The sequence below is a fragment of the Salvia splendens genome, chromosome 4, assembly GCF_004379255.2.
Source record: "Salvia splendens isolate huo1 chromosome 4, SspV2, whole genome shotgun sequence".
In the NCBI taxonomy this organism is placed as follows: Eukaryota; Viridiplantae; Streptophyta; class Magnoliopsida; order Lamiales; family Lamiaceae; genus Salvia; species Salvia splendens.
In genome coordinates, this window is record NC_056035.1 from 31390161 (window position 1) to 31401259 (window position 11099).

At 37.0% G+C, this 11099-nt stretch overlaps 2 protein-coding genes across 3 annotated transcripts; one reads left to right on the plus strand and one right to left on the minus strand.

The window, feature by feature from the left end:
- Nucleotides 1-3704: 3704 nt before the first annotated feature.
- LOC121799444 (RING-H2 finger protein ATL43) lies at nucleotides 3705-5271 on the plus strand. The gene has a single exon (XM_042198812.1). The coding sequence runs from the start codon at nucleotides 4132-4134 to the stop codon at nucleotides 5128-5130; it is 999 nt and encodes a 332-aa protein (XP_042054746.1). The 5' UTR covers nucleotides 3705-4131; the 3' UTR covers nucleotides 5131-5271.
- A 430-nt stretch (nucleotides 5272-5701) lies between these two features.
- Nucleotides 5702-9268, minus strand: LOC121799445 (protein LSD1-like). 2 transcript variants are annotated; one of them, XM_042198813.1, is made up of 7 exons: nucleotides 9029-9268; nucleotides 8817-8937; nucleotides 7288-7398; nucleotides 6578-6687; nucleotides 6309-6389; nucleotides 6094-6165; nucleotides 5702-6007 (listed from the first exon to the last, which is right to left on the minus strand). In XM_042198813.1, the coding sequence occupies exons 2-7, from the start codon at nucleotides 8926-8928 to the stop codon at nucleotides 5966-5968; spliced, it is 528 nt and encodes a 175-aa protein (XP_042054747.1). In that variant the 5' UTR covers nucleotides 8929-8937; nucleotides 9029-9268; the 3' UTR covers nucleotides 5702-5965. The 2 variants fall into 2 exon arrangements, with proteins under 2 accessions (XP_042054747.1, XP_042054748.1); XM_042198814.1 differs by having other exon boundaries at nucleotides 8817-8932; nucleotides 9029-9267.
- Nucleotides 9269-11099: the final 1831 nt, after the last annotated feature.

Genomic DNA, 11099 nt, shown 5'->3' on the forward strand with positions numbered 1-11099 from the left:
TAAATTAAAATTCGATTTTTTAAAAATGAAAAATGCCAACGGAATGGAGTGCTGCCACATCGCCCTGCTCAGCGGCACGGACGTGCTCGATGTATCGAGCACGTCCGTGCCGTAGGCAAGAGTGCAGCGGCTGACAACAGGGTGCCGCGCCGTCGGCACAGACGCGGTCCTTCAGCGCGAGCACCGTTAGAGATGCTCTTATGTTTAGAATTGCACCACCAAAAATATACATGCAATATAGCTCACTATTCTGCTAAGCTAACAATATATTCTCGTCCACTCACGCGTCCAACAAGTGAATCACGTGTTATAAAGAAATTACATTTTGTGACTTTACTCAAAGTTCTCTTCATGGATTTTTTTTATCTCTTGAAATAACATGTATATTCATTGATTCAATGGTAATTTCCTGACATAAAATCATTTCTATCCGATTGTATTAAAAAAAATAATGGATTATTATTACATTACTTAAATATGCAATCAATCATTTTAAGATGAAATGTTAGTAGCAACTTCGCTTCAACTTTCATCAGATACCCTCACACTTTAATATATTTGACGATATTTTTATGATTATTTTATAATCCAGAGAAGATAACAATTAATTAAATACTACTATGTCGCACACCGAAAGTTAAATTGGATACTATCATAAGAAATTAAAGTAAAAATTGGATACTATCATAAGAAATTAAAGTAAGTCCACGTCTAATTTTGATGCCAGTTACTTATAAAATCTTTTAGAATGATTTGGAGTTTGAACTTACCTATTTTTTTTGTTTTGCATCGTTATAGCAGTGAGCAGTCACATGTATAACTCAAGGCATTTTATATTTGAAAGGTAGTGTTTTATTATTGTATTGGTCAGTTATGGGGTCAAATGTCTCTTGCATACCAATAATTTATTTCAAATATATATGTCAATTCATTCACATAATGTAGATGCACCCCTTATAATGTTAGATCTAATGTGTAACACACACATCAATATGAAGTTGTAATAGTGAAGTGACCAATTGCTAGATTCAAAGTTTGGCCCACTCAGGAGAAATGCCAAACATGATTTATTCTCCGCCCCCCAATTTTTTTTCCAATCTCCTCTATTAGTTTGTATTCAAGATTATTTGATTTTGCTACATCACATCTCCTGATTGTCGCACAACTAACTATAACATCACAAATCATATCATACCTATGGTTAGAGATGTCCGCGGTTTCGGAACCGCCGATTCGGTTTTGGTTTCGGACCGACAGTATTTTACGAATTTTCGGCAGTTTTTGTGATTCCGGTTCAGTTTCATGGTTTTCCGACGGTTTTTCACGGTTCCGGCACGGTTTCGGTTTCAAAATTTTGGAACCTGAACCGTCCCACGGTTCCAAAAGTGATGGTTTCGGTCCATTTAAATCTCACGGTCCCGATTCAGACCGGTAACTGCCGATTATGGTTTCGCGGTTAATCGCCCGAACCGTATATCTAATATTAAATATTTTCTGTCATATAAATTAAACTAAATAAATGAAAATTTAAAAATTACATAATTAAGTAAAAGGAAATTAAATAATTAAATTAAAATTTACTGTAATTAATCTTAAATAAACTGCGTAATTAAAATGAAAAAAAAATCATGCATGAAAACAAAGCGTCCAAATTTCTACTATGAGATCCTGTTAAAATTGGAAAATGAACTCAATTAAGTGTTATATATCACACTCAATTATCATCATTCATTAAACATAGGAAGTGATCATTGACAATAGCAACCATTCACGAAAGATTGTCCACATCTATCTAAGTTGTGAATATGGAAGTGATCATTGACAATAGCAACCATTCACGAAAGATTGTCCATATCTATCTAGGTCGTGAATATTGTTTACCCACTTCTACAAGGTACTTAATGAAAGATCCTACCGACCCTCAACAATGTAGAAGAAAGACTTGTTTGTTCAATTTACTTATTTTAGTAAATTTAATCAACGATGGTAACAAAAGACAAATAATGCAACATAAATAATTTATTCTCATTAAAGTAGGAAATGCAAGAACTTACAAATACAAGCTACATACAAAATTCACGGCATATATAGGAATCAAGAATGGGTGTCGGGTGCATGTTTCTCAATTTTCATGTTCTGCAATCTATTTTCAGGTTGAATACCCGTCTATTTCCGATTGGAAAAACATATCTACATTCATAAGTCTTTTATTTGAATTAAAAAGAAAAGTCATTCTTTCACAATAAAATAAATTCAATGAGATATTTTGTGATTAAAATCAAATATAAATATATTATTAAAACCTACATTTGTCTTTATGCGCTCCTTTTCGACACAGAGATTAAGAATAGAGAAGGATCCTCTACAGTGGTGAAAACCACAGCACTTCATGCTGTGCCAAAAACGCAGAATTTTGTTCATTAAACGCAGCAACATGTGATATATTGTTCATTTAACCCCACCGTCCACACAACTTTATTCATTAATCCATTTACATGTTATTTATAAATACTTTAAAGATGCTTTAAATCCTTTTATTCTCTATTAGGATTTCTAATTGTTTCTTTGCCAGTCCTTTTAGTTATGAGTTAATTACTTAAAAAATATAAATTTATAAATTTTATTATTAAAAATATAACATATATTCTATAGAAAAAATTAAAAGAAAAAAAGTTTGTTCTGTTTAATAAAAATTTACTTCTTTTCTTTAATATTATTATTTTTTATGTAGTGAAAACACTTTATATTCAACTATAAAAATGAGTTATAATTAAAATGACTAGCCAAACCACGAATTTAAGGTGTTTTTACTAAATAAACAAAAAAATATTCCATAAAAAGAATAAAAATATTAACGAAACAACTCACTTTTTTTCTTGTAGTAGTAGTAATATTTTTCATGGAACAACTTTTATATTTTTAATAATAAAATCTATAAATTTAATTAATAAAATAACTAACTAAAAGGATTAGCAAAAACATTTTAATATACGGAGGAAAATATAACAAAGGAAATCCTATGAATTATACAGTACGCATCTTTATCTTTATGCATGTAAAATCAAAATGTATATCTATGAGTTAAAGAATAAATTTGCATGGGCGGTGGGGAATTAAATAATTAGTAGTGAATCAAATGGATTAAGGGAATAGTATATAAAATGTTTGTTGCCGTTTAATGCATAAACATCTGCGTTTTGGCACACAGCATGTGGTGCTGTGATTTTCACCACCGCATAGGATCCTTCCCCGATTAAGAATATTATGTTAAGTGATTTTTTATCAAGAGTAGTCAATTAATATAATATTAAAACTTTCTAAAATAGATAAATAACTCAACCAATATGAAAAAGATGGAATAGTATATTACACTCGTTTTCTCGATGCAAACTTCATACTTAGTTGTTTCCAAGTTCTCTATCTCATTGAACGTTTCAAGATAATAAAAAAAAATGAATACCAAGAAAGAAAAAAAAAGTTTGAGCCCTCATTAGTATTGGAATGATAAGAGTACATATAATATTTTATCATAAATTTTGACAAAGTTGTAAACAGTACTCCCTCCCAAAAAATACCTATGAATGAATAAAATAGAGATAAAAGGGTGTAATTTTTAAAAATGGAGTAAAATAAATTGAAAAGGAAAATAAGTCATCTTCGATGTGATGAAAGGAGTAATAAAACTTAAATGAAAGGAACACAATAAAAATTGGAATACCCATTTAGAGGAAAAAACAGTAATTGAAATATAATGAGTAACAAACTAGTAGAGCCTAGTTTGCATACCTGGTAGTCGATACACCTAGAATATCCCACCATAACAGTGCCAAGAAAACTACTAAACATGGGAAAGACCAATTCCAACCCTGTCTCACATGTTAGCCTACTCTACTTATTACATACACCTTCTATTATACATTCATTCACACCACCTCTTCTTCTTCTCCATTTTCATCTCATCTCATCTCTAATCAAACACACATGAAAGAAGGTGATCCATCACAAAAACCCACCCCCTACTAGATCCATTCTGCTAGATGCCTTTGTCCTTTTGTTGTTTGTATTTTGGTACTAGAATCTCCTCCTCTTCTCTTCTCTGCTCTGCTCTGCTCTGTTCCTCAACCAACTAACATGCCACTCACTTTTCTCATTCTCTTCATTCTCTCCGATCATTCTTTCCTCACCACCGCCTCCGACGGGAACTCGCCCCCGCCCCTGCCAATGCCGAGGGCGCCTGCGTTGAAGCCGGGGATCGCAGCGGCGCTGGGGGTACTCACCACTATTTTCTCAATTACATTCTTGCTACTTCTATATGTGAGGCATTGCAAAGGGAGCAGCTACGCCAGTGCCTCCCGAGGCTACCCGGCGTCGACGAGGGACTCCGGGATCAATCGGAAGGTCATCGAATCCCTCCCCATGTTCCGCTTCTCGTCGCTGCGCGGCCACAAGGATGGCCTCGAATGCGCCGTGTGCCTGAACAAGTTCGAGCCCGAGGAGGTCCTGCGCCTCCTCCCCAAGTGCAAGCACGCCTTCCACGTCGAGTGCGTTGACACCTGGCTCGACGCCCACTCCACGTGCCCGCTATGTCGCTACCGCGTCGACCCTGAGGACGTCCTGCTGCACACCCCTCTGCCCACGCCGCGCAGCAGCGCTGCCCCCGTCCCGCCCCCCAGGGTCTCGGGGCGGCATTCCTCCGCGGGAGAGAGGGGCGCCGCCGCCGACAGTGATCTCCTCCGGGGGCGGGGCTCCCTGGACAGCTGGAATTCCCGCCGGAAAACTGCTAGGAAGGACGGGCAGCTGCTGGTGCAGGGAGACCGGCATCGGCTAGAGCACCGGATCATAATATCCGGCGGCGGGGAGGAGGAGGAGGAGAGGCTGCGTCGGTGGAGCGACGTGCAAGCGGCAGAGTCGCTGTACCTGAAATCGGAGATGCTGTTGGAAAGGGAGAGTGGCAGCGCCGTAATAAATGGGAGAAGTGTGTCGGAAATAACAGGGATGAGTAGGTACAGGGGCAATAATGGAGGGAAGGGGAAGGAGGAGAGAGAGAGGGTTGTAAAGAGGTGGTTGGCCTGGATTTCACAGTCCCAACACCCAGCTGTACAATCTCCTCCTCCTCCTTTACCCATTTAATACTCTGTTTTTCATACACATTCATATCTCCCATGTATTGCATTTGCATGCACACAAACATTATCCATTTCACATTATTAGTTAGGTACCCTGTCACTCTTTTCTACCAGTACTATAAATATCAATATTTTACATACTAAATTCTGGTATGTAATCAAACAAACCACAATGCACTAGCATCATCATTTACCTTGGGCGTCAAAAGACTTCAAAATCTTGTTTTTTTAACACATCTCTGTCAACACACTCAGCGACAATTTTATTGCAGCTTGGAATTTCGATGCACACACACACATGAAAAATTAGTAAACAAATCAGTCTTTACAATTAGAGTAAAATACAGTGTTGGAGACATCAAATCCCATGAAAGAGAGATTAGATGAGAAAAGTCACTCTCAAGCAGCCTGTTGCATTTGGTGCCTTGGCTATCATCTGACAACCATCTGTTCAAATCATTAGCATGAAAAAATAAAGACACACGCTGTGACTTAGAGGGAAGAAAAAAATACAAAACAAGAAAAAATGTTGTTTATCTTTAGACCATAATATATACTCAATAACTCAAATATGATAATGAAAAATTAATCCTTTTGATCTCTCCAATGGAGGTGTATCCACACAAAAGATGAAATAGATTGCTGTCTACATACACACTATATCTGCACATACGTTATCTTAATAGTACAGAGGCACCCGACTGCGAAGCAGCAACGCCATTAACATACAATCCCGCCAAATATGCACACTCTTCAACATTACCCAAAATGCCAACAATGTGAAAGGACTCCCTGGTTAGTGACATAGTTCAGTGGTCCAGCCAAGGTTTCTTGCAGCCTCACTTTTTGTCCGTTGTTACGCCAACAACAACATTGCTTACCTGCACATTTTACTTTATTCTCAGAATAGTGGTTTTGGATCCAAGAGTTGAACACGATAACAACAAAAGCCAAACGATGGATGTACCAGTTTCCCGCTCTTGTCAACAGACATAGGATTTTCCACAACAACAGTTTGGCTCTGGGGATTGGGTAATGGCTGCATTGAGCCATAATTAGAAAAACTAAGATAAGACGGAAAGGAAATCAATGTTAAAAAATACCATCATAATTAATTTTCACTAGTTAAGCATGCCTAACCACTCAGGTTCTAGGAAGACATGATCAAATATCAGGACTAACCGCTGAACCAGAAGGCATCGGTGCTGGAGAGGCAGGACCGACTGGCCTATGCATGGGAAGTGGGACCCTAACATTTCCCATCTGCCAGCATGAATCAATGAGATAATAGCACAACAAAGGACTGACACTAAGTGGTCTATCGATAAGACCCACAATGAATGCTTAAATATATGAATAGCTGCATTGGGTGGTTCTGTGTATGACTAGAACAAGGATAATAATAGAAGAGGTGACTTTCAATAAATACATAATCATGGCAGTATACTTACATTGACATTCGTGATATATTGACAAACGGCACATTTGATAGATGGAGCACCGTAAGGATACATGAGTGTTGTATGACAGTTTCCACAGTTGATGTGAGCGATATTAGGTGCTAACCAAAAGACAGTCAAAACCCAAACAAATATATATATGAAAATGCACATTCAAGGCTCAAGAAGATGTGAAATTAGACTTGTAATGTTAAAATTGTAACATTATCATGTACTGCCGTTACTGAAATGTTAAATAATGCATTCTGACAATTCCTCCATTATATTCTTTCCTGCTTATGGGACCGCAGGTGTGTTTGAAACTTTGAAAGCAATGTAAAATTGTAGCAGTATATACACACTAAAATTTTAGCAGTATATACATTCCTGATGAATACCCTAAGATACAATTCCAAGGCCATACATATAATCTAACTAGGATATAAGTAAATGAAAGACATAAAAAAGATAAGCTACCGAGATAAATCATACTCTCTTTTTTTTTGTTGGGGGTGTTTGTGGTTTCCTGATAATGGGTAACTGGGTTGAAAGAAAGAAGAAAAATATCATATTTACTAAATAATTAATAACCTCTTGATCAGCAAGTATATAAAAAAGCAACATGCACTCAAAAACAATAACTTTCTCATAGCAAGTACCACAACGATACTGACCTACAAACCTGACAAGTGACAACTATCATATTAACATATTTGTTTTACCTGGTGCTAGGTTTACTGTGTGGCAGCAAGAACATCTCACACTGGTAGCACCCCGTGTATACATCAATAACGTACTGCAGCCTCCACATATCAGTTGGGCCATTTCCATTCCTGAGTATGAGGTAGATGAGTAGCAAATATCCCAAACAATATCCAAATTTGAATATACAACATTGTAAAGTTCATCACGACTAAGCATCTTAGTTATTTGCTACAACAGGAATCATGAAACCACCATCGAGTCACCAGAATAGTATTATAGTAACCACATACTGAAATTGAAATCTAAGAATCATGGTGTTTCCTAAAACGAATATGGGTACACAAGCTAGAGAAATTGGATCATAGACTGCTCTTATAATATTCTAACATCAAACATATGGTTTTGAAAAATACAATGTTCGTAGCAAGGAATTGAAGTCTCATTTAAAACTTAGAAGCACCAATATGAAACTCAGCCTTTTATGAAATCCTAAACAAAGTCAAATTGAAAGTGTAAAGTCCAGGTTAGGCTGTGCACTTTAAGTTCATCTGAAAAGGAACAGGCCAATAAGACACTTCAAATCAACAAAAGCCAATCCCACAAAAAAAGAGTAGCAGCCAGATCAGATATTTTGTTGAATATTTTAACATGCATGAATCATGATGAGTATTGTTGTTACATAAGAACCAGCAAAGGCAACTGCAATTCCATCTTGATCATTGCCTTGCCTTTGAGTAACGACAACCAAAGTGGTAAAGAAAACATCATCATTCCAATATAATTATTTAGATGTTCTCATTTTTTTGCATCTAACTTTACACTTGTGGTAAAGAAAACATCATTATTCCAATATAATTGTTTAGATGTTCTCATATTTATTTGCATCTATCTTTACACTTGAAATGGTGGAGACCACATCCAACACCACATAACTAATGGTTAAATACTCAGCTAAGGTTTTTTCCAATCATAAGGAAAGAGGAGCTCCAATAAGACGGCATCAATATTCTACATAACTTTTGTTATTTCAGAGCTAACTAGAATCGAGATAAATAAAAATTGGAAGGCAAAAGAAGACCAGGCCAGGTTTCGAGGCAAGATAAAAGAAGCACATACTCCATGTATCACAAGATGATAAAATCTTGATAACTAGAAAACTATGAACTACAGGCTATTCGTTGCAGCTGTATGCCACATATTCGGCATTGCATACTCTCTCTTGCTGAATGTATGGTTTCTGCAATCTAAGACAAACCATATTCTCCGTAATAAGTACTCCAGTAATGATGGACATTCCAGTTGTAACATCCTCAATAAGCTAAAATCATTTTCCATTTATACACTTGGACGAAAATGAGATTCAAGACCACAATTCGTAAAATCGGAGAGAAGCATTATCGTATATAATGAAAATCTAGGATCAATTACAATTTACAAATTAGTTCATGATTAGGTTGTTCAGTTATCTTACCCATTACACACACACACACACACATCCAAGCTCCAACAACAGAATTGGATACTAAATTGGAAATCCAGAAATAACCTTGAGGAGGGATGGTGGTGACGGAATTACAAACGGCGCAACACACATTGGTGGCCCCACTCGGGTACATGAGAAGACTCCGGCACCCGCTACAAACTACCTGGCTCTGCATTCCTCTTCTCTTGGCATCGGAAAATAGTGAAATCAGTAGCATGAAAACTTACTCAGAAAAACAAAAAATCCAAAAACAAAGAAAGGTAGGTAAGAGTCACCAGTAAAACAGTAGAGAGTAAAATGAGGTGGACAAATTGAGGCCGGTGGATTCAGAATTCATCGGCGAAGGGTGAACTGAGGGTAGGAATTGGGATAATCCGAAGGGAATCGGAAGTTTAACAAGGAGATGGCGAGAGTGTTGACATTCAGATGGTCCCTTTCATCATTTGTTGGAATAATCAATATAAACATTTTATTTACTGTATATAAACATCATTCTCCTCTTACAGTGCGATCGGGGGTCTGATCAGCACCTGCTGCAAAAAAAAAAAAAAAGAAGCGTCGATTGCTGCCCAACTCACTATATTCGGTCGGCGGTCGATTAGCAGGCCGAATTCCACGAAACGACCTCATGGGAGGTAGTATCCGCCATTTGTACCCGCCAAAAAAAAGTTTCCAGAGAGGGGAAAGACGCGAGAGGTTCTCGCGTGTATCAAATGAAACACGCGTTTCGTTCATGCGTGTTTTAACTAAACACGCGAGAGGAATTAGCGTGTTTTAAATTATACACGCGAGAGGCATTAGCGTGTATCACTTGATACACGCGAGAGCAATTCGCGTGTTTCACTTGAATAACGCGAGAGCAATTACGAGGCAGAAGCCCCTCTTCCTCACTCCCAGCATTCTGCCTCTTCCTCACTCCCAGGCGCGACCTCTCTCTGCACCACCATAAGCTGCGAAATCCTCATCTACCCGACGAAAATCGAAGTGAATCCGACATATAGCTGCTCCCATTCATCTTTTAACTCTCATTAGGTAAAATTTTAACCTTAATTTCGATTTTAGTTGGTTATTATAGATTTAGGGTTCATAGTGTTAATTTAGGGTTAATGGTGTTAAATTTTTTTGTTGAATTTGGTTGAGAGTATATGATGTTTATCGTACTTATTTTGCAGGTTTGATGGTGTTTGTGAGTTTATATTGGGATGGGAAAATTACTCAGCTCCCAGGTTTGGGTGTTGCTTATGAGACCATCCGCAGCGGTGAGCAGCATGCTCACCGCCGTCCTTGCCGCTGGCAAGGACAGAGCTCGTCCGTTGATGCGCCCTGCCGCTGGCAGGGTGGTGCTCTTAGCTAAGAGCACGTCCGTGCCAGCGGCAAGAGCACGAGGTGGCGACGTGGCAGCTTCTGATTGGCCCGTTGATTTATCATTTTTTATTATTATTTTTTTAATAAAATCGAAAAAATCTGAAAAATTCAAAATTAATAAAAAAAATATTTTCTCACTTCCTTATAATATATATCCATTTTTTCCACACTTTTAATTTATTTTTTTTTCATTATTTTTACCCCAAAATTCATACTTTCATCTATAAATACTCTCATTTCAAACACAAAAAATGACACTATACTAAACAACTCTCTAAATCTCAATTTTTATGAGTTTAATTATGTAATTTTTAATTTTTAGGAGTTTAATTATGTAATTTTTAATTTTTAGGATTTTAATTATGTAATTTTTAATTTTTAGGATTTTAATTATGTAATTTTTAATTTTATTTGTAATTTGTAATATTTATTGTGGTTTTTAAATGAATTTTAATATTATGGAAATGTTTTTGTTTAATTGAATTTTATATTAATTGTGCTCGTCCTTGCGGAAGAGCACAGTTGTGGGTATTGTGCTCTTGCCAGAGAGCAGGCATGAATAGTACCGCCCGGGCCCACAACCGTGCCGCTGGCAAGAGCACGGTTGTGGATGCTCTGAGCCCCCTCGTGCAAACTCATTTATTATATTGAGTGAAAATATATCTTATTATCAGCTAGTTTCAATGATATGTGAAAAAATTGGAATTGATTTAGAGGCACATACGATTGATTTAACATGGAGGCATCCTGTAGTTTTTAGTGGAGTGGTGAATTATATAGCTACACCAATGAATGAAAATTTGTTGGAGTATATGTTTGCCGAAAATCCACGACAAATTGAACTTTTTATTGAATATACTCCTGTGACTACTGCGTTGCAATTTGAACCACCTATCAATCAGCATGATGTTGGAACGTCTAGGAGAGATGATTATCATAGTTTTGATGTCGGGACATCTAGGAGGGATGATGAATATCATA

Coding starts and splice junctions, on each gene's coding strand:
- LOC121799444 (XM_042198812.1), top strand. CDS start 4,132: ATGCCACTCACTTTTCTCATTCTCTTCATTCTCTCCGATCATTCTTTC.
- LOC121799445 (XM_042198813.1), bottom strand. CDS start 8,928: ATGCAGAGCCAGGTAGTTTGTAGCGGGTGCCGGAGTCTTCTCATGTAC. Junction 6,688..7,287: donor CACAGTAAACCTAGCACCAG/GTAAAACAAATA, acceptor TCTTTTGGTTAG/CACCTAATATCGCTCACATC. Junction 6,390..6,577: donor AATATATCACGAATGTCAAT/GTAAGTATACTG, acceptor TCATGCTGGCAG/ATGGGAAATGTTAGGGTCCC.